This window comes from Zosterops lateralis (assembly GCF_965231275.1).
Source record: "Zosterops lateralis genome assembly, chromosome: 7".
Classification (NCBI taxonomy): domain Eukaryota; kingdom Metazoa; phylum Chordata; class Aves; order Passeriformes; family Zosteropidae; genus Zosterops; species Zosterops lateralis.
Window position 1 is genome coordinate 18,112,488 of NC_139767.1, and position 23,180 is coordinate 18,135,667.

At 36.0% G+C, this 23,180-nt stretch overlaps 1 protein-coding gene across 2 annotated transcripts in view; it reads left to right on the forward strand.

The window, feature by feature from the left end:
• LOC310911579 (neurabin-1-like) overlaps positions 1–21,940 on the forward strand; it is a 37,735-nt gene extending 15,795 nt beyond the window's left edge. Inside the window, exons 8-19 of one of the 2 annotated variants that reach the window (XM_083865281.1) lie at positions 1,317–1,370; positions 2,952–3,181; positions 4,805–4,901; positions 4,982–5,171; positions 6,015–6,166; positions 6,975–7,308; positions 9,629–9,713; positions 10,303–10,374; positions 10,869–11,064; positions 15,418–15,534; positions 20,045–20,233; positions 21,589–21,940. In XM_083865281.1, the coding sequence (XP_083721407.1) occupies positions 1,317–1,370; positions 2,952–3,181; positions 4,805–4,901; positions 4,982–5,171; positions 6,015–6,166; positions 6,975–7,308; positions 9,629–9,713; positions 10,303–10,374; positions 10,869–11,064; positions 15,418–15,534; positions 20,045–20,233; positions 21,589–21,756 (1,884 nt within the window). In that variant the 3' untranslated portion in view covers positions 21,757–21,940. The remainder of the gene's footprint in view (positions 1–1,316; positions 1,371–2,951; positions 3,182–4,804; positions 4,902–4,981; positions 5,172–6,014; positions 6,167–6,974; positions 7,309–9,628; positions 9,714–10,302; positions 10,375–10,868; positions 11,065–15,417; positions 15,535–20,044; positions 20,234–21,588) is intronic. The other variant, XM_083865282.1, reaches the window with a different exon arrangement.
• Positions 21,941–23,180: the final 1,240 nt, after the last annotated feature.

A 23,180-nucleotide genomic window follows, 5' to 3' on the forward strand; every position in this document is an offset into this window, starting at 1 on the left:
TGTTATTTTGAGATGTTTTTCAGGAAGACAAGAAATACGTATCTAATTTCTTGGTTTAGTGCCTGCAGTCTTCTGAGAAATCTGTGTACATAAAAGCACTTGATTCTGTAGATAGGCATATTTTTGGCTTGGAGGGTATTTTTATGGTGTGTTTTTTGGAAGGAATGGATTTGTAAACCCAATAGGGCATTCCAGGCTCTGAATCACAACTTAACATAATTGGAAATAGTACAGTTCTCTTTTCCCAGGGTTTTTATAAAGGAGCATATTTGCTTTATTCAGGGCTTTGGGATTTAGTCAGGGACTTAAATGGTACAGCCTTTGGCATTTAGGAGTCCAGGCTTCTCTGGTAGATTTAAGGGCCTGTCATTTTCGCTCTGGGAGAAGAAAAATATACTGCAAAGAAACTGTTTTATCAGATACTGTTTGCTGCTATGTCAGCTTACTTTTGTGAGGGATTGGTATTTTGCTTATCTCCTGAGTTTGTTCTTTTGATAACATTGCTGATGTCGTTGAGGAAGTAGAAAGCTCCTGATCTCTAGAGAACATTTACAATTTTTCTAGGTTTGGATACATAGCAGCAAGGTGAAGCTTCTTAAGTGCTGTATTTACTTGGGATACAATTATAATCTCATGTAGAATCATTACTGTGCTGTTACTAACATAATCTAAATGAAGAATAGTCATGGATTCACCAGTTTTAATTTGGGTTTGGTACAATGTGCCTTGACAAAAAAGAAAATCTCCGCAGGGTTACAGACGGAAAGCAAGATACAAAAAACAACTAATAATAGTTAAAAAAAAAATCTTTACATTTGGCTTAAGTGTAGTCTTTTTGATTTCTTATACTCCTGTGAAGATTTGTGGTGTAAAAATACATGGCTTAATTTTAATATAAAGCCAACGCATTTATTTTGAAGTGCTAATTGTAAAAATATTAAGTATTGTTAAGTTTTTCCTTTATTCTGTGTACCAGTTGTCATCATAAGTGCATTGCTGCTTTTTCATTACCCTGGCACATTGAAATTTTACTGTACTCTTTTCAGCTTTCCTAATATATCGTCAACGATAGGATATTTTTGGGGTGATTATGTACTGTGGAACTTGTTTGAGGTTTGAGTAATTTTAATTTTTAAGTTTAATTTTTTTAAAAATAAAAGCTAATGATTACTTCTCCTATAATTAAATAATTATGTGACTTTATGCCACTCAAACAGTGGTTTGGGGAAAAAGGGAATCAGGGAGAAATACTTAAAACTATTATTTTCAAATGTAATTTTGTGTGTGCTTATACAATTTTTTTTCATCTCTTCCAGCTACAGTTAAAACATGCAGTAACGACAGCTGAAGTGAATCAGCTGAAGGAGAAAGTAAGTTTTCAAAGAATATTATTATTGGTAGGGTTTATTGTTGGGTGTTTTGTTTGGGGTATTCTTTTGTTTTGTTTTAATGGCTACTGATTTTACCAGGAATAGGCTGAATGCAAAAGGTAGCAATCTGTTTATGCCTCAGGTGCTCTCTACTATATTTTATGCTAGACAGACATTTCTCAGTTGAAGAGCTATGCTCAAATTAAAAATAATAAAAAAAAAATCAACCAAACAAAGCCCCAAAAGTCACATAAGACAACTAAAAAACCCCATCCCCCAAGTCTCCACTTTAAAATTAACACTTCAGTATTACTGCTTAGAGTAGCTGTGAATATAGTCTGAAGAGCTGTATAAAAGAGCTCATAAAAACAGATGAGAAGGTTATCAGTGGATAGAACTTGCTTTATTTGAGAATAGATTTGGCCAGACAATGGTTCGTGGCTGTCTTTCTGTTACCAGAAAGTTATCCTCTTTCCCTCCTCAAATTTCTGACCTGGTCTGGGCAGAGAGTTTTTTCCAGTAGTTTTGCTTTTTGCTTAAGGTTGGTTAAGTGCCTCTGCTTATTCTGAGAAAGGGTTTCTTGTTCTTTTTTGCTCCCTTTTCCACTGATACAGATTTATACGTGGCCTTTTTCTGAAAATACTGTGTGTGAGCACAAAGCTACTTGAGACAGTTCTCTTCTTGATTTTGGACAGTGCTCCTCCTCTTTCTTATATTCTTAGTATGTGGCCCAACTGGATTGCACAAAAGCTGTTAAAAATGTTGGTGTTAATACAACTTAAAACGCCATTTTTAATTTCAAGAAGTTCTTGGTCCTTTCAACATCCTTGTGCCATTGGCAGGTGATCTTAACTGGCTACAAAAGCAGGGATTTATTTCCTCAGTGTAAGTGATGTCCCCAGAGAAGGAGGCATGGACAAACTATGGACAAGCTATGTCTTGCCTGTTCACTCCTCTGAGGCCTGGAGGGCTACACCTGTTAACATTCCTGTGTGTGATGTAGCTGCTGTCAAGCTGAAGGAGTGGCTTCCCTTTCCTCTACTGAGGGAATATTTAGTGGTTTTGTGCATTAGCTCAAGAAAATGAAACCCTGTGCCTGCCATCATTGATTAGGAAGACCAGTGTCATATAAAGTTACCAGGGAAGATCAGCTGGTCATGCCATCTTTATTCAAAAAGCTGTTGGTAACAAAAGAGTAGGACAGGGAGCTTGACTTATACAGGTTAAGACTTTATCTGTAGTTGCCTTTGAAGGTATTCAAAATTGGCCTCTCTGGTGATATTAAGATCTGGTGAGATCTCGAACAATATAAGCTAATAATCAGATCTCGATCATTTAATCTGTCTAGAAAGATGCAATACCAATGAGGAAGCAATAAAAGACTCTTGGGTTTCAGTTCTAAACTTCCTTAGATTAGCAAGGGTTGGAAGGGTTGATGTGATTACTTTAAAAGTTGTGTGCTGTTTTAATATTACTGATAAATATGTAATTATTACTAGCTATCTCTTACTTAAACATGTATCAACAACTGTTTTTTATTTAATCTTTCAGTTTAGATTAATTTGTTATTAATCTTTTCAGTTAAAAGTTGTTGAAGCAGAAAAAAATGAATGGAAATTTAATCGAGCCCAACTACAGCAAAACTTGGATGAAAGCAGAGAGAAAATTAAAAAGTTAGAGACCTACTGGTTAGAAGCACAAAGTCTATGCAAAACAGTAAATGAGCGTCTTAAAGAGACTCAAGAACAATGCGATGCCCTTGAAAAGAAATACAACAAGGCCAAGAAATTGCTTAAAGACTACCAACAAAAGTAAGTACCCCAAAATACCAGGTCTCTATTTATTGCTCGTATGTTTTGTGCAACTTGGGGAAAGCTGTCAGCAATACCTAGGGGAATAGGATTGGCTTAACATACTTTATTTTCATTTATTGGAGTGCCGGAAAGCTGTGTGCTATAAATGCTGAATTGTTCCATGCCTTACATCACCAACTTCTGAAAAGGTTCTCTGAAAATCTTGCTGCTGCTTTTGATTCTTAGCTAAGGAAAAAATTATTTAATATTTCAATGACAACTTTATAAAAACAACTTAGTTTAAAAGCTGTAGTTTTTGGAAGGACTACTTGAAATTTGATATGAGATGTTGGGCATACCTCTTTGTGAAAGACCCTCAACTTTGACTGACTTCAATGTTCCAGATAAAGCAGGTATCAAAGGATATTTAATAATAGCCAGATACCTGTGATTTAGTGTGAGTTAGGAGTTACATCTTGTAGAAGGAGTAAAAGGAATTTTGAGAAAAGTTGGAAGTTTGGGGATATGTATCTAGCCCACTAAAACAGTATGAAAACAGTATCTTCAGTCTGGTAAAGGGTTTGGGTTTTTTAGTAGAAGTAGTATTGTTTATTGGGTATACCTGTGGGGGACTCCAGTGTCTGATTGTTCTACAACCTTTCCTCTTAGCTCAACAAGAGGTAATTGCAAAATACTTTTAGATGTGTCCTGATAATACAGAGCACAACTGTTGCTTTTGGTAGTTGCTGTAAACGTATTATACTCTTGTTCCAAATTTCTCCACTTGCTACTTCCTTTTAAAGGCAATTTATTATGATCTTTTGTGCTGTAGTCCACATCCAGAAATGTTCCTTTTCACAGTACGTTTTTGTGCCGTTTGGTGAGCTTTTTAAAGGTCTCCTTTCCCCTCTCCTCCCAAGCTTATCCGCATGGAAGTTCAAAAGTACGTGGAGATGACTGCTAACATGCTTCTTTCCATTCCCTCACCGTTTAGCAAATTCCCATTACTCGTTTGATTGTTCCTTGAGCTTTTGCATCTGTTGTAGATGTTTTATTTTCTAGTTTGGTATGTCGTTCCATATGGCACAGGCAAAAGCAGCTTTTGTTTTTGTTTCCTTCTTGTAGTCATCGTTTCATTTTGTAAAACGCAGCCATTGCAATTGCTGTAGGATGACCAAGAAACTTGAACTGCAATTTATTTTCCTACAAAGAATTTTGCTATAGCTTTTGGAAAGAAAGTACACTGTGTGTGCATGTATCTTTGTGGAAGACAGTAAGATGTAATTATTGGAGTCGTGCATGTATTTCAGGCTTAAATGCATATGCAACTTGCCACTTTTAAAATGAGAGATGGTTGTAACTTTGCAGAAAAAGTGTTGCCACACATCCTTTTTCTGCCCTGAGTAAATTACAGTCATCTGTATTTTCTTTTGAGGACAGTAGAAGCATACAAATAAACACATACGTCATTTTATGACATTATAAGATTAATGAATCAGTTATACCTTACAGACTGATTTTTGTTGCCATTGACTAATGGAATGCTTGGTAAATGGCAATTGTGCATATTTTTATTTAACATATGTTTCTACATTTCCATATATTACTATTTCATAGACATGTATATATTTCTTTCACCAGAGAAATAGAATTTATGAAGAAAGAAGAAGATCATTCAAAGCTACTTGAAGAGAGAGACCAGAAATATGCAGAGCAACTGAAAATATATCAGGAAAAAGTAAAGCAGTATTATATTTTGAAATAAACTTCTGCATTCTTGGAGACTTGTATCTCACTTCTGAATTTTAATTCTTGCAGATTTCAGAGCTTGAAAATAAATTAAAAACATATGAGAAAATGCCATATGTGTTTGAAAGTGGCAGTTTATTGGAAGATGGCTGTCAAAGTCCAGGCCAGTCTAATGAACAGTCCAAGATGAAAGAAGACAATGAAAAAGAAACCAAATCAGTAGAAGAAAGAATAGATTCTTTAGATATGTTGATTTCTGGTAAGTGGATTGTAGTATTTTTTATTTGCACTTATGGAAAATTAGGAGGAGTTATATGTGTAGAGGAGTTATATGTGGAGTTAAATGTGTAGTGGTATGTGTAGTGTATATCTGTTGTTAAGTGAAGCGTTTGCTGTTTCATACTGACTGGCTAAATGTTTTAGCTGAGTCAGTGTGGATACTTGAGTTTAGGTCCTCCCAACATTTTCAGTATGGTTGTAATGTATTTCTTAAATGTTGTGAGAAAGAGGAGATGGATGGAGAGACAACTATTAACTGTTCTTCACGTTCTTTGTTAGTGAAACTAGTAGTGGGACTAAAACACTGAGATGTCAGTTGAAACTCCATTGATTTCAAGCTATAATTCACAGTAAACTTGCTATGATTTTTTTTGTTCTTGATTTTATGCACAGAATGTTACAAAACATCAGATGGAGGTTCAAATGAGAATTAAATTTTTTAAATATTTGGTAAATTCTTACTTTGTAAAGAGTTTCCGTCCTAAAGAATTAAACTACGAAAGCGCATTTGGGGCAGAAATTTTCATCTATTTGGGAACAGAATACAGTTTTCAATCCATAAGACAATTATATTCGGTTGGATTTTATTATTTTTTAATGGAAGAAGTTGGGTTAAAGTATATTTCAAATTAAATGGAAACTGCTATTGCAATGTGTAAAATAATATATAATATAAAAAGTATTTTCATACAGTAATGGTTAACAGGTAGAATTATTCTGACTTAAATTCTGAATATTTTTCTGGACAGTGGGTTGGTGAACTTGTACCAGTTTTTGCTGGGGTTTTTGTTTACTTTTTTTTTAAAGTTTCTATTTGTTGCAGATTTTGATGCTTTTGTTGGGGATACTCCCAGATTAGACACCAGTGCCCACAAAGCAAAAGCTCAGCTTGCTTTGAAAGTAAAACGCCAGCCACCTTCTCGATCAAAGCTGAAAGAATCTCTTGTGGGTGGAACACAGACTACAAATCTACAGGTACTGACACTGATAATCACGTGCTCTGGATACTGAACATGTGTTCAGTTTTATCTGTATTTGCAATTGTAAGTGGTCTTTGTTCAGGCTGTTCCAAAGCATTGTAGTTTTCTGCTGCATCGATTGAAAAAGCCTTTTAGGATTCATAACATATCTGTGAACTCTGGGTATTTTTGTGGCACAGTTAATTTGAAGTTAGCAAAGAACTCTGCAAGCTTGTTCTGTGCTACTTCTGCTTGCTGAAAAATTTTGGTACAGTGATGTGTTGTGAAATTTACTAATTTATCTTGTTCCTTCATCTGGAACAAGTTAGGTACCAAATTTCTTCAAAAACTAAAAAGTTCTGAAACGCTTCATTATTCCATAAAATCATAATTTGAGTTCACAAGAAGTGTACCAGTAAAATGTTCTCATGTTTCTGGAAAACAGATGTAGAATTGAGGTATAGATAGGCTCTCTCAAATATTGACTGTCATAGAAGGAGAACACTGAACTAATTCAGTTAGACTGGAAACTGGCTGCATTGAATTGGACGGGCTAAGGTGTACCAGAACATTTCTGATTTGCTTAGAAAAAGATTATTTGAGATGTGTAGAAAGATGTATATAGAGGTCGGTAACAGCCTATAAAATCAGATTCGTGTGATTCAGATGGTATCTACAGGTATGTAAGTTCAAAAAATTTCCTGAACTGAAGAAATTTAATTAGCACATCCTTCCACCCTGGTGAGGAAAAAAAAAAAAAAAAAAAAGACAATAAATGAGTACATGTCATGTTTATCATAAAATAACTTTCAAATTTATTGAAGGATGAGGATTCAGAAGACAGTGTTCTCCACAGAGAATCTTCCACTATGTACCTAACTAAGACCTTAGAAATAAGTGAAAAATTACCTCTCCCCTGCCTGGATGACACAAATCAAAAGAGTGAAAAAACTGAGAAAAGAGAAAGCACAGAAAGTCCTCTAGAGTCAAGTCCTTCTGCTTCCACACACTCTTCTCCAGTACACAAACCAAACAACGAAAATAGCACAACCTGCGCTCGTTCACCTCCTCCTGAAGGGATGACTCCAAATTCTCCTCAAGGGTATCTCAAGAATGTTAAGCAAAGAGAAGCAAAAGGGAAAGGGAAAGAAGCCAAGGGTAAGACTTAAGGATTTATTATTACTTTAAATCTTTGGGATTGGAGTTTTACAAATTTTAGATGTAATCAGAAAAGGTCCTAGTACATTTTTGCAAAGCACTAGCTTCATAAGCGGCAATGTATTGGGGAGTAAGTCTGACTGATTTTCAGATTCCCAGAAAAATTCAGTGTTGGCTTTGTGCTTCCAGACATTATCCAAGTGTTTAAACAAGACACAGATTCTGAGTATTGTGGGAATTACTGCATTATTCATCGTGCCTTCTTAGAATATTTGTCACTAGAAGAAGGTTAAAGGTATAATAATCCGCTTAGTCACTACTAATGATTATTTGATAGGAATAGTTGGCATTTTTCTTATGAATAATTGAAAAAGGGATCTAGTATAATCTTTTAAATGTTTGATATTTTCTGTAATCAGCTAGTACAGTTGTATAAAGACAGATGACTGGCTGTCTTTGCCATACAGCTCAGACAAAACAGTTCTTTTAATACCCTGAAACTGGATTTGTTTTATACTGTCCTTATTTTGTATGTTTCTGTCGTCTCAAACAAAAATAATCTTAAAAAAACCCCACTTATTAAGACACATACCTAATACATATGTGATTCTGCTTTCTTTTCTACAGTTTTTTGTGATGGCAGAAGCATTGTAAACTTTTTTTTTCTAAATTGGCCCATGGAATTGCTAATTAGTGCAGTACATGAGGATTAATATTGAAAGCTTGCTCTTTGTGAGCAAAATGACACTAAATGCTGTTTCTGCTAGATTGTTGTTTTCTAACTGTATTTAAATGTCTGCCTGTTATTTTATTGAATCAATCCTTTCCATTACCTTTTCGTCCATTCATGTATCAGTCTGTGTATTAACTTACTGTGCTGTGTTTAAGAAATTACCTCTTTTCTTAAAATACTACCTCTGGAAATAGAGGTGGAAACAAAAAATCAGTATTAAAAGTAATTCTTCTGGTTTTGTATTCAAGTTGATAGGAAAAATAACCAGTTTAACTGTAGTTATAATTTATTGGATGTTATATATTTAGAAAGAGTGCTTGACTAAGCAGCTAAAGTTCTAATGTTGATCAGAAACTACTGATCAGATATCTGAAAAAAAATGGGAAAACTCTTTAGTATCCTGACTGTCAGCTATATAAGCTTTGAAAGAATCCTTCCTGAAATATATAATGGTTATTTGTTGATGGAGTAGTTGACCTTAGTTTTGTGTCCTAAACAGGATTTTTGGTTTTTATGGTCCTTGAAGGAGTCCGTGTATATCATGTCCAGAGTTGTTTTGAAGGTGGAGCTTAAAATTTACTTTGTCTCCCAAAAGGTGAACTGCATCTCTTTCACAGGTAGCTAAGTTAGGAAACACCTGATTTGCAATAAAAAAAATATATTTAAAGTCTAGTAGCCTGAGAATTTAAAATTAAGTACGTTTGGGACTTCAAGTAATCTGTCCCAGTCCACTGAGAAGAGGTCATGTGGTGCTTGTCACTTAATTTTGCATAATAATTGAAAAGTTGATATTGAACACACTTCCTTTGGCAAAAGATTGGGTCCTTAGAGATTGTATTCCAGTTTTGAAAATAGAAGTCTTGGAGGAGCTTCAAAGTCCTAGTTGTTTCTTCAGAATAGTCACAGTTTGTATGCCATTGGCAGTAAACTCAGCTTGTCAGGAGCTGTCTGCTCTCCAGGTACTGCCCATCATGTTGGTTAGGCACACAAGCTGGCAGTTTGTGTATGTAGCCCATGTTTGCAGCAGCTGGCCTGGACTAGCTACTGAACCAAAAGAAATACTAAAGGAGCATCTGTAATACTTCTGGAGTAATAAAGAAATACTAAATGCAATATTTGCTCAACTGTTGCCTTAAAAATTTGTTTCTTGCATCTTATACTGGTTATGTAGTTGTGTGTTTTGAAGTTGACATTTTGCAAAAGAAAAAGGAACTTTTTTCTGAACCTGTCAGAAACTAACTTTTGTTTGTAATTCATTAGAGCAAAATACTGTGGTTTTACCTTTCTGTAGACAGTATAGAATTATTCTTTATCAAAAGGAATATTTTTTTGAATAGCTGTCAGCAACTGTTATGTTGCCAGTTTTCAATTGCCTGGTACAGCCAGAATGATGGGAAGATGCCATAGAGAATGAATTAGGCTGGCTGTAGTGTTTTCAGTTACTATCTGTGTGTGGAAATGGGAGTTTTAACACTGTCACCCAGTATCTGACTTAGTATCTGACTTACAATCATCATTGTTAGTAGCTAAAAATTGCAGGTATTTTTACAACTACAATTTTATTTTCCACCTCTCTGTGAAAAACAGAAGACAGGAAAAATGAAGACAGGACAGCAGAAACAAATGAAGGAATACCATCAGGGAAGTCCAAAAGGAGATTTCCAGATTTTGGGTGAGATTTTACATGTGTTCCTTTGAAAATAAGTGTTTTTCTGTGTTATTTTGGAGAATATTATGTTCTCTAAATAAAACAATGTTGAGGAGTCCAGTAATACTACTTCATAACACCTTTGAAGACAGGGGTAAAGCTTGTTGAAGCCAGCTATCATTAAAGACTTAGACTGGTACTGCAATAAATGCATCATAATATAACATAAAAATCAGCTGATTTTACACAGTGATAGTGGAGTCAGTCACTGCTCAAGTTGCTGTGCACTGCTCAGGAGCATTAATGTAGCAATGAAACTGTGGTATTCCTCCTGGTTGTATCCTCTGTATGCTAGGCTTCTTTAGGCATTTTCTATGTTTATTTTGGCTATCTGTGGCTTTTGAAAGGGTACTGTCATGGTTCTTAAGTAGAATATGAATGCTAGAACTTTTTTAATTGCATGCATAATCTGCAAAATTATGTTTTGTGTAACAGTTTAAATGTGGCTTTTTGTAACTGTTGAAGTCAATGTAAAAACTAACTTTTTGATTTAAAGAAATGTTGCGCTGGGTGAATGTAAGTGCTTTATGAAATTTGTGGTTTTTCACTTCAGTGGATTGCGGAAATCTGGGGGCAAGGGTAAGAAGCAAGAAAAAGAAAATCTAAGAGGTTCTCTGGATAGCAGGTAGTTCTTTTATTATTTTATACGTACATGCTGCATTCCTAAAATTTGTAACCTAAGGATTCCTTTAAAACTGTCACTAATGTTTGACCTTAAAGTACATTCTTATTATAACAGTGGCAAAATTATGTGAAGATTTAATGATACAGAGATGAACTTCTAATCTCACAGAAGAGAGTAGAGGAGACAACATTAAAACTGTATTTTGCTTAGGAAGATGAATGTTGAATAAATTAAATTAGCAATTACTTGAAATTGTTAAATTATGTGAAATACTGTGAAAGGTTTTGAATTCGTGTTACTAAATAACTCATTATTTTGCATGGATATTTAAAGGCAACTATCAGTTTTCATTTCAGTTGTACTGTGAAACTGGTAAAAATAAGTGGTGTGCTTTGAGTTTGTTCTTGTTTTTAAGGGGATGGTTGTATATTTGAGGGGTGGCATGGGGTTTTTTGCTGTTGTTATTTAAACAGAATTTAATCTGTTTATCTCAGAGGTTCCCGAGAACTTTTGGATGACTCTGGCAACAATCTGTCTGCATCAGATTCAGATTCCCCAGTTCCTACTTGCATGCCTTTCTCTTGGTTTGGAGACAGCCACAAAGAGCCTCAGATTTCAAGTAGCAGTCTGCAGGTTACTCAGAGTGGGCAGGATGGTTGTGAGCACGGTCAAGAGAAGAACAGAAGCAAGGTAAAGATGACTAATTTGTGCTTTGAATATTTAAGTGTTCCATCTTGATAAAGTAAAAATATCAGCGGTTAGTATGTGGAGGCCTAATGACTTGTCCTTGACCACATCACCTCTTACAAACATTGGTGGAGAAGTTGGAAATACTACAGCTCTTACAAGCAGGAATTGTGTGAGTGTTCCTGTTCCCTCCTCTTCACTTGAAGCATCAGTAGAGCCTATTCAGGCTGAAGTAGTATCTAAGGAGTAATCACAGGGCATGCTTTTTCACTGGTTGGTAATGCTAAAAGTAATGCTACTTTCAGGAGAGCATAGTTTTAAAGGTCAAATCTGTTTTCCAGAGTAGTTTGTGGAGGAATTGTGCATAAATAGAGATCAGCTGTCCAAACAGTTGGCCAGCCAGTTCTTACCATAATGGAATGTAGGGTTGGAGTACCAGACAGGTGGAGGAAGATAGCATCCTAGTTTTCGTTAATAAATATAGGATTAAAGGCCAAGAAACACATCTCTATGGAACACTTTCTTCCAGGCTTCTGAGTAACTAATAATCTAATAATATAGAGCCTTTTAATCAGATCTTGAGAGTGAGGCTACGCAGTTCTGTCTATAACCATAGTTACCATCTTTACAGTTTAAACTATTTGAAGGAAACAGCTTTAGAAACTAAAAGGTGTAATGTGTGTGCTATCTGAATATTTGGTAAAACATTTTTCAATTTAAGACTGTTCCCAGCAATTTTACTGACTTCATTCTCGTTTCCTTTGGATTTTGTCAAATTGAAAATTACAGTTATTTGAGCAAGCTGGGTTTATTCTCGAGTTTCACACTTTTTCTTCACTTTGGATGACTAAAATACCGTTTTGTGTTTTGCTTTTCTTCTATGTTGTTAGAAAGAAATGAGTTGTATATCTGGAAGAGAAGCTTGCCAGGTTGTCGTCCATGAAGTCACAGATATTTTGCAGAGATTGCAGATAACAAGTTTGCTTTGCATGTTTACAGATGGTGATTGCACTAAAATGCTGTTGTAATACCTTTTTTAAAAATACTTTGTTTCCCTAGTGTAAATCTACAGTCCCTGTGATAGTTGTAAATTGTCTGCATACATCGTTTTTAGAACTTACAGGAAGTGGTTTTAGAACCATGCAATCTTTTTATAACACAGGAACTTAATAAGAGTAGGAATTTTTTAATCTCTGAAGTGGAACAGTGCTTCACAAAATACTGCCCAGTGTGCGTCAGTCTTGTGTATTTATAGCTCCTGCATTGGTCGCTTCTGTTGGACCAGTGTCCAAAAGATGTTTCTGTAAATAACCCCAGGATTTGGAAGGTATATGCATGTACTTGGATACAATTTTTTATTAAATAGGAAAGTATGGTTGGTCTCTTAATAGGTTGGTCTCTTGATAGGCTGTAGTTGGTCTCCTAATAGGCTGTTGCAAAGCTGTCAAGAGATGTTTCCTGTGTAGATAAGCAGTCAGTGGGTTTGTCTTTCAAAGTCATTGATTCAGAGGAACCCATTGGTCCCCTCTTCATTGCCCCCTTCTATTTGATTTGAATAATTTTTGTAAGCATAGTACAAGTCCCACTACTGCATTTCTACTATAAGCACCCATAATGTGCTTAAGCAGCTCTTAAAGTTTTCATATACCTACCATATACACCTCATTTTGGCAATCAAAAAGTTACACATCTTACATTCAGATTGAATGCTGTCTTCCTTTCCTGTTGTTCTGAAGTAATAGTCTTTTTCTTACTGGACTATACTTACCCAAGATGATTACCACTTGAACCTTCCAGCTGGTTTCTGGCCTACTGATTTAGGGTTTTTTGTTTCCTTCTCATGCTCCAGTATGTAATTGTTGCTGCTCTTTTCCTTAGTGCCAGTTGCAAACCAGCAGCTGGAAGATTATGCAAGTCTCCAGCTATATTCCTGCTTGGTAAAATGGTAGAACACTGGTCCTGTTGAAGGACGAATTCTCATACATTTATTAATCATAAAACCATGGTTTTCCTCTCCAATGTCAGGCTGTTTACACTTTGCATAGTTTGAGGCCTTTTGTACACATGGTAATGTGACAGTAGTTGCTGCTTCAGATAAATGACTAATCATTGTAGATCTGAACTTAGGGTTTATAATTACATTTGCACAGTAACAAGGCTTTAGCTTGTTTTCCTATGAAATGACATTAAAACTGACAAAGAAATGTGTTTGACCACTCAAAAGTGAGTCTTGTTACTAAAACAATATAAAAGCAAGGGACAAAGTCATCTTCCCAGAATTCAAGGAAAGAATACACCATTTTGTTGTTATTAACTCAAAATTTAAAAATAAAGCAATATATAATAAATATAGCAATAGCATTTATTCCTTTAACATTTGTAGTATCCCATATTATCATGTGACACATTTCTTAAACAGGAGGTAAAAGTAGAAGGCCTAAAATAAGAACTTTGTCATGTAAAAAAATCTCTGTGAAACCGAGTCCTTTGCATTGTGTATAATTTTTGTAGTTGGGTTTTAGCATTGATGTTGTAAGGAATATAATTACATTCCTTATTACCTGGTTTCTGGTTTTGCAAAATTTGCCTCTGAAAGTTACTGCACTTAAAAGGTTTTTATTTTCTTAAAATGATTCAGAAGTTAGTTTTAAACTTAAAGTTTGACAAAGTAGTGAGCCAGCTTCTTGATCCTTGTGAAAACAAGAAACACGGGAACTAAAATCCTGAGTGCTTGCAGACAGTTTTTTAATTAGTTCCTTGACCTAAATCTATCCCATTCTCTGATACACACACATACATTGTGTTTATACTCATTGTTTTTCCAGAGTACCGCATAGCTTTTGTGAGCATGTATGCAGACTTTCATATTCAATGCAAGGAAGAGCAGTGTGATATAAACTATATCCTAGTACCTTAAATGATAAGAAGCATCCCTATAAAACCTCTTCTGTCCAAATTCTGTGCTATTCAAGAGGCAAAAATTTTTGCAACTGGCTCTAAATACTTAAAAGGAAATTACTCCTATAAACTGATTGGGAGCAGAGGGAGGAGAAAACATTACAACTGGTACTCAGATGCTTTAATTTTGGCTATTTTTTTATTATTGTATCTTCTTAGTTTTGAATTGTTCTTGATTTTCTTTGTAGAGTGAACTGAGGGTGGCTAAAAGAAAAGCTCCTAAATAGACTTTCAGTTTGGGTTGAAGTTAATTTGAGCATAGGTTGATGGATAAAGTAATTATGTTGCTTCTGGTAATAATTTTTACGTCTAAAAGACTGAAGAAGACCCTAAAATTTAATGTAATTAATAAAATAATCTACATGGTAACTAGAACACCATTTATCAGTCAAGAGAAGTACTACACAGAGGTAGCAGGAAAACTCAAGTTGTGGTTTGAGGATTTTATGTTTGTTGCATTGTGGTGGTGGTGATGGCATTTTTCTTGAGCTTTGGTGTGGTGTTCTTAAGAGTGAAAATGTGTATCAATAATTTAGAGTAAAAGGGAGTGCACTTATAAAACAGAAGTAGAATAATCCAGAAAACTGAGAGTTCAGGTGAAATTAAAACCAGAACAAAAAAACAGAAGTGCTAAATGAAGATAACTGCAAAAATGTAGTTCTCTTAGTTAGCGTAACTAACTGAAGAAAAACATCTTAAAGATCAGCTTAATTCTGAATCTCAGGTTATTTATGCACATAGGGATGTGGTATGGCATCCTTACAGAGTGTAATGAGTTGATTAGAGATTGAGGGAACATTAGAGATAATACTGGTAAATAATCGCTTACTGTTTGTGGGCAGCAAAGAGTAATGCTGAGACATAAATTTTAGAAAGGCAAAAGTAGGAGGCATGTTTTTGGCAGAATTATTTTTCACTCACTAAAGAAAAATATTTTCAAGGTCACAGACTGAGTTGGAAATTGAGGGAATCAACAGAACACTACCTTCTGAAACACATTCATAGTGTTTGTGGAGGTTTCATTTTAATAAAAGTTCATCATTAATAAGTCCAACAAATGCATTTTAAATTGCTTCTCCCACAGTGTGGTATGCCTGCTGAAAAAGTAACTGATGCACTTCCTTGTGTATTTTAACACTCTTTCAGGTTATGACTCATTCTCTGCACAAGTTGCTCTTGTTGGGGATATTGCTTTAAATCTGTTACTGTATTTCTGAATTCAGAAGTTTAACAAAAAGAAGTCAGATGTTTGATGTAGTTAGCATGTTTCATATGAGTTCTAAAGGTAACTGAGTCATACTATTTTTTTAAACAAAAATCAGAATTACTAGAATGTCACCTAATGACCTGCTTTTCCAAGAAGTGAGTTAATAAAACATTATTTCCACTTGTTTGCAGAGTAGAATTGTCATAGATGATACATACCATAGCAAGCCAAGTTGTGAACTTTCAGGGTTAGTGGCAGAACCAAATCTATCAGGTCGTTCACACACTTTAACCTTCTCTTCAAATGAGGTGAGTTTCAAAGTGTGTATATGTGTGTTGTTATGTTGTTGTTCACACTACAGCATGTTTAATAGAAACAAATGTGTGTGATGTGAAACTAGATGGCTGTTCCATATTTGAATGTTGAAGAGCGCTGTAAAAAAACTGTTAATGAATCAAGGACATGCACTAGTGGATAACACATCAGCCTATGTGTTCTGGTCCTAGTTATATTATAAAAAATCAGAATTAACTCACTGATCAAATCAGAGTTTTTAATTTTTAATATAATGCCATTCTGTTCCACTGATTTAAAGCAACTTCCTGGGTGAATGAAAACTGCAGCATTTTTGACCTCACCCTTCATATCTGTGCAGGTTTGTTTTACCATAAAATTTCATCTCAATAAAAAGAAACAGAAGAAAAATTCTGAACATGGTGGTTCTGATATATAGGTAGAAATTAGATACCTGAAAGTGTGTTCATTCCCCTGGAAAACTGATTCCTTTGGCTACACCTGAAACCTAAAGTTCACACTTCGGTAGCATTCTGAAATACTTTCTCATTTGGTGTTTGACTGATGGGCATCTTAATAAATTAAATCCTTTAGTTTAGGAAAACTCATTAAAAACTGAACATAGTTATCTTACATAAAATGAATTAGAGGGCTTGCCAGACTGGTGGTTCATGAGTGTGACAGGATTTTTATTAGCTGTCTTAAGTCAGCCCTTGGTGAAAATCTTAAAATATCCCAGTAATATGTAGAAAGTCAGCACAGTCTTACAATGTTATATATTCACCAACATAAAAGTCTGTGGTGTCAAAAATCATATAACTAGTTTACAGGTTGTAGTAGTAGATTAAGTTTGTGCAGATTTTTTTTTTTTTTTTTTTGGAGATAATAGTCTTAGATCTAATGAAAACCAGAGGAACTCCAGTTAATAATCCATCTTTGCAAGTACTCCTTGCAGTTTTTTGGATGGGATGGCTCATGAACGGAATATGTGTTTCTAAAACTTTAAAGCAGTATAAATTGTAAGGCTTTATTGAAGATGTCTTCTTGAATATTATTCTTTGATCAGTATTACAAACTTTCAGTAAACTTTGGGTTCTAAAATTCAAATGAAAGCAGTCTATTATTAATTGTCCATGTGTAAAGTGATGAAATAAGCCTCTTTCTGTTATAATGAGTTCCAGTGTTCTGTCTAGTTCATATGTTGCTTATTGTCCTGGTTTTGCATGACCAGTGAAAGCTGTTTGTACCTTTTCCGTAATTACATTGAGTATCAAGGGTCTACTCTGACAAAAACAAGGAAGAAACTCCAAACTGTTTTCTCATTTGGAAAGCAGTATGTATGAAGAAAAATACACAGTTCTGTTCTTGGGGGTTTTTTTAAGTTTGTAGACTAGGTTCGGGAAAAAAATAAGTAATCAATCTTATAGCAGTTTGGGGTATTTCGAATCACAGAATAAATGAGGTTAGAAAAGACATCTGAGATTATCAGCTCCAACCTATGACTGAACACCACCTTGTCAACTAGACCATGGTACTGGGTGCCACATCAGTCTTTCCTTAAACACTTGCAGGCACAGTGACTCTACCATCTCTCTGGGCAGTCCTTTCCAATGCTTGATCAGCCTTTCTGTGAAGAAAGTCTTCCTGATGTTCAACCTGAATCTTACCTGGCTAGCTGAAGACTATGTCCTCTTGTCACTGAGTGCCTGGGAGAAGAGGCTGGCCCCCACCTGGCTATGCACTCTTTCCAGGGAGTTGTAGAGAGTGATAAGGTCCACTTGAGCCTCCCCTTCTCCAGGTTAAACACCCTCAGCTGCTCCTCATTGGACTCGTGCTCCACACTCTTCACCAGCTTCACTGTCTTTCTCTGGACACACTCCAGCACCTCAATGTCCTTTCTGAGCTGAGGGGCCCAGAACTGGACACAGCACTCAAGGTGTGACCTCACCAGTGCCCAGTAAAGGTGGAACAATCACTGCCCTGGCCCTGCTGCTCACACTATTCCTGATACAGGCCGGGATGTCTCTGGCCTTCTTGGCCACCTGGGCACACACTGGCTTGTGTTCAGCTGCTGTTGACCAGCACCCCCAGGTCCTTTCCCACTGGGCCACTCCCCATCTGCTCTGCCCCCAGCCTGCAGCACTGCATGGGGCTGTTGTGGGCAGGACCCAGCAGTTGGTCATGTTGAACCTCATGTTCTCGGTCTGGCCCATGGATCCAGCCTGTCCAGGTCCCTCTGCAGGGCTTTCCTACCCTCCAGCAGATTGATACTCTGACTAAACTTGGTGTTGTCCACAGATGTACTGAGGGTACACTCAGTCCTCTCATTCAAATCACCAACAAAGATACTGAACAGGATCCCTAACTTGAGCTCTTAATAATTTCTGCCTGATGGTTGATGTCTGGATGGGTTCCTCAGTATGCAACAGGAGTCGTGCTAGCAGTGTGACTCCAGCTTTCAGAGGAGTGGAGACAATTGCACACTGCCTTACAAATCCTGAAATTGTTGGGAAACTGGAGATGAAGCACCTCTTAGAGACATAGAGAGGGGCAGCACTGAGGAGTCTGCCTCTCTGCTGGACAGGTGCTCACAGGCAGTTTGGGGACATGACTGCGTGGTGGGAGTTCAGTTATTAGCAGCTAGCTAGTTACAGCAGAGGCACTTCACTCACAGATGGTTAGCAAGCTAGCTGAGTAATCCTTCTAATGTTCTTAATATGTTAAATGGTGTGATGGCAGTGGTGTTTTCTTGGGCTTTATATCTTTATCTCCAGAGCCTTTATTTCTTTTCTGAATCACATGCATGTTTATGCAGGAGCCCATTGTTTTCTCATGCTTCTATACCTTAGAAGGTGTTTTAATTTTGCTTTCTGAATTTGCAGCTGATCTCTTGTGTGTATAGTGGCTGTTTTGGGGACACTAACTTTGCTGTACAAACACAGCCTGGCATGTTCCTTCTGACTCTGGACATTTGAGAAAAAAATTATGTAGAGGTATTATTTAATGACTGATAAGCCTTACTCCAAAGCTGGTGTTCTTCATCTTATCCTTCTACAGTTTTCACTTTCCCATATTCTGAAAAATAGTCACAGATGCTTTCCCTTGTGTAGTAGTGAAAAATTCAAATTTTACATTATTAAGTATCTGTGAGGAGATTATGTCTTATGTGTTTTAACACAGATTCAGGTGTTGCTACAACTTCTGGTTTTAGGGTTCTGTCTTTACCAATATGAAGTAGAAGGAGTTTGTTAGCAACTGATGATGCTGAAACCCTAAGCTGCAATTCACAGCTAAGCCTGGACGATGACTCCATAGTGCAGTCTGTTAGCTGCTCTAATCTGCTGCTCGGACAAACTGATTCAGAGAACCCCCAGTATTCTGTCAGGGGACAGCAATTCTCTGATGAGATGAAAGAATCTGGGTATCTTTGTTTTTTTGACAAGAATACATCTTCAGGTGCTTACACTCTGAAATTACAGATATGAAGTTTTTGCATGGCTTGCACAGATTGAGTAAATCTAGAGTGAGTTCCAGCTGGAATAAAACACTTCACACATTTTTTCATGTAAAGGAGATATATAGATACACACCCACCCACCAACCTCAAATGATAAAAGTACATATATTAAAAAATACATATGTGACAGTATGTATTTTAGTATTTCTTGTGGATGATAGACCATTTTCTGCTGTTTGCAAATATCTTGGATGAGTAGTGGAAGCTGCCCAGTGGAGCAGTCTGACTGGTGAGAGATGCTTCTGGATACTTAAAAAGACTTCAGTTAACTGATGTTACTGATTCAAGTACCACACTGGAATTTCTTCTCTACAGACCCTGAGCTGTGTTGTGTAGCTTTTCTTTTGTGATGAAGTAACAGTGCTTCAGGACAAACAGCAGTACCTTTTCCCCTCAGAAACAAAATGAAATTGAAGCAGGGTGCCTCAAAAGCTCTTGTGAGCTGGCAGAGCATATTTTCAGTGGAAGTCTGCAACCTGCTGTGTTTCTGAAATGGTAATCTTCTATTTGGGCAGACTTTTTAAAATGTTGATGTAATAGTATTAGTTCAAAGAACGAACAATCTTCTCTTTACAAATGTACAAAATGTAATAAAACTGTACCTAGAACACTCATCAGATTAACTGGCTGCTAGAATTGCTTTTATTCTGGATTTCCATCACTTAACAATAACAATAGACTTGAAGTGCTTGATAATTCTTCATGCTGTGTAAGGTAGCATCCAGCATTGAGATAGAGCTACCTTAACCAACTAACTGAGGAAGTGTGTTCATTGTTTGGATAGGTCCAATTTACCATTTATGTTCTCTCTATGTTTCTGACTTAGTTTGTGTTGAATGTTGAAGTGTCTTGTTTATAATAAACTAGGCAAACTGATCTCAAGAACTTGACTTTTGGAGTAGAGCATGTTTAGAAATGCACTTGGTTAACCAAACTCACCTGACAACTGGAATTCAACGTACACTCAAGTAAAATATTGCTTATGGTGACTTTTCTCAATTGGTTAGGCATTGGATGATGAATTTACAACAACAGGAAAGCAAAATCAATGGCACAGTAGACCTATTTCTGAATGGACCACCCAGCAAGTATGCCACTGGTTAATGGGAATGAACATGGAGCAGTATATTACAGAGTTCACAGCTATGAACGTGGATGGGCAGCAGCTGATGCAGCTCGACAGTGAGAAGTTGAAGGTATGTCAACATCTTGGGATAGATTTGGAACTGTATAGGTTTCACTGCTTATTTAGATGTATTTTTAACCTACAAAGTCCAGTTTCCTGGTTTTGTGGTTTTTTAAGGGATAGAGTTATTTGCTTTTGTTACTTTGAGTTGCTTTTGAAATCCTTGGAGACTGTATAGGTAGATGGTAATTAGTAATTCATTGTAGAATTAAAGACAGGCTCTTTATAGCTAGAAAAATAACAAATATTGCTTCTTTGTTTGTATCTTGAGGAAATGAAGCATAATTGTCCAAGGAGTTTTGATACATCTGTCATCAACTTCAACATAAGGTCATATCAAAACAAGTTCTAGCCAATTCAAATAGAATTGCAGGATTCAGTTTTAGAAATCTGTTTCTTTGACATTTCCTCTTCAGATGAGAAGCTAAATTCCGATCTGGTGACATTTTAAACGTTTCAAGTTTTTACTCCTGCTGAAAATACATATTCTGAATTTTTTTGAGCCTTTTCTTGCCATTTTACACCTGGAAGCTGCAGTATATATGTATCCCTTATAGTGCTGGTAAACTCCTGCAGTTTTTCTTTCTTGTTAGATTATGAGACTGCATTATGGACAGGCAAGCTGTACAGCTAGAAGAGGTTCATTGGTCTATTTTGGCATAAGGCAAATCACTATTAATGATCAGTAGCAGAATTTGAGGGCTTGGGGTTGAAAAGCTGTTCTAACTTCAGTCTCCAGAATATGCCTGCATTTTAAATAGACATGCAGCACTAAATGTCCAGTATTTTATAATACTAGTGGCTGGCCTGTGAAATGGCTGTTTGCGGTTGTGGAACCTTGCACGTTGATGCTCCAGGTCCGTGTGCGCCTGGCGCGGCCGGGCTGACACTGCGCCAGTGCGGCCAGGCACCTGGAATCGCCTGCTGCCACCTGCCGTTCGCTAATCGAAGTGCACCGCCCGCTTCCTGAGCCGCTTCTTAAGTAACACACTTACAAATCCTTACAATTAAAGAGTAGTTACTGAGTAAAAATTCCTTGTGTATAAAAAGAGCTAGAAAAATATCTGGAGACTACTACCTGTGATTTTATTTTCTGGAAATTCTCAGGGCTTTACATGTTTGTAAAATGCAACACAAAACTGTTATTTCACAACTGAATAGTTGGACTTGGTTTCCTTACCTACCTTGTTACCCAGATAATCATTTGCAATGTTTGTGAGGCCCAAAGTCTTTATTTTTCAAATAAACAGACTGTCTTGTAGAAAACTGAATAACACTTTCTTACATTGTTAATGCACAAGTACTGTTGACAGTGCTGTTGAAAAAAATTACTGATGAGGTTTCATTTTGTTTTCTCCTCCAAAGGCTTTGGGAGTTTCCAGTCAAAATGACCGATCAACAATAAAGAAAAAAATTAAGGATATTAGAAAAACACAGGAAAAAATGGAAAAGCAGAAGGAAAAGGTTCAAAAGAAGGAGAAAGAAGTTCGCAAGACTGGCAGGGTGGTGGCCACTCTGGAATCAAGCTGCTAAAATGACCATTTTATTTTAGTGCAGACTTGCCTAATCCTGAGGAAGTTCAGCAGATTTGTATATAATTGTACAATTGAAGGAGGGAGGGAAAGTGCAACAGTTCAACGTGGTAGGTGGTTTTTTTTCTTTTTAATTGTGGTCCCTCCCCATTACAGCCCAATAAAATGAAATAATGTTTTCAGTATTTTTATTTCTAGTTGACTCTGCCTGTACTAATAGACAATAATTTAACTTTCTGCCTTAAGTAACATTTCTGCTTCTAAGGTGTCATATGCCCTTTTCATTTAAATTGATGTTTGTGAAAAGTAGAATACTGTATTAAAAATCATTCCAGTATTAATCAACTAGCATTTGATAGAGCTGAAGCTGATAGAGGGAAAACAGAAAAATCCTGCCAACAAATTCAGTCTGTGACAGTCTGTTTATCTGTTGCAACTAAAGATGTATAGTAAAAATTAAGTTTAAGAAAACGGTAATGTCAAATTTATTTAAATAGAAAGCATGAATTTCAAACTTAGGATTATTTTAATTCTTGTACTTCTGGAATTTCATTCAAAGGTCACTTTAGTAGTACATTTTTTTTAAAATTGTATGTGTTGCAATTTACTGGGAAAATAACAAGAAACACTCAGTAGTTTCCACAAACTACATATCCTAAGCATAATACTAATTTTTCTGTACACTACCCATATGGTGTTGGGACAAGGTTTAAGCCTATAAATAAGATCCTTTTTAACCTATTTTTCCTAAATAATACATAGTTTTATAGATTTATGCTATGAATAAGATCAATTTGCAATACATGTATTTCTCTTTTCTACATGCTACAAGATTTTTTGCGGACCAAATTTATATATTTGCTAATTTTAAGCAATACTGTTTTTCAGACTTAAAATACCAAGGGAAGAATTGTAGGAAAAATTATCACTGACGCACTGGTTTCTGCCTTGTATTTAAATGTTCAATTGTAGACTAAAGATTATTTCTCTTTAAAGGAGGATTTGATTCTTGACATAGCTTAGAACACGACTTGATGTTTTGTATATTTACATACTATTTTCTAGAGATACTACAAGAGCACTTCCTAATTTAGATTATTCCAGAAGCATAGACTAGATTAAATGTCAGTTCCACCCTAGAATGGACTAGAACAAAACTTACATAGTTCGTTTATGTGGACCAAGTTCTCCTTTAAATCTATGGACTGTTTTTCATTTTAATTAAATGAATGAACTTCACTGTTGGTGTTTCACATTTATTATTCTTTTGTATAAATGTCTTAAGAATTTCAGCAGAAGGACTGTGTGGAAATGCTTCTGCACACTAAGCATTTCCAAAATAAAGTTTGAAAATCTTGGTAATAATTACTTTTGAAAAGAGATTATATTTCAGTTTTATGTGTTCTTTGGTCAAGATTTAACTTA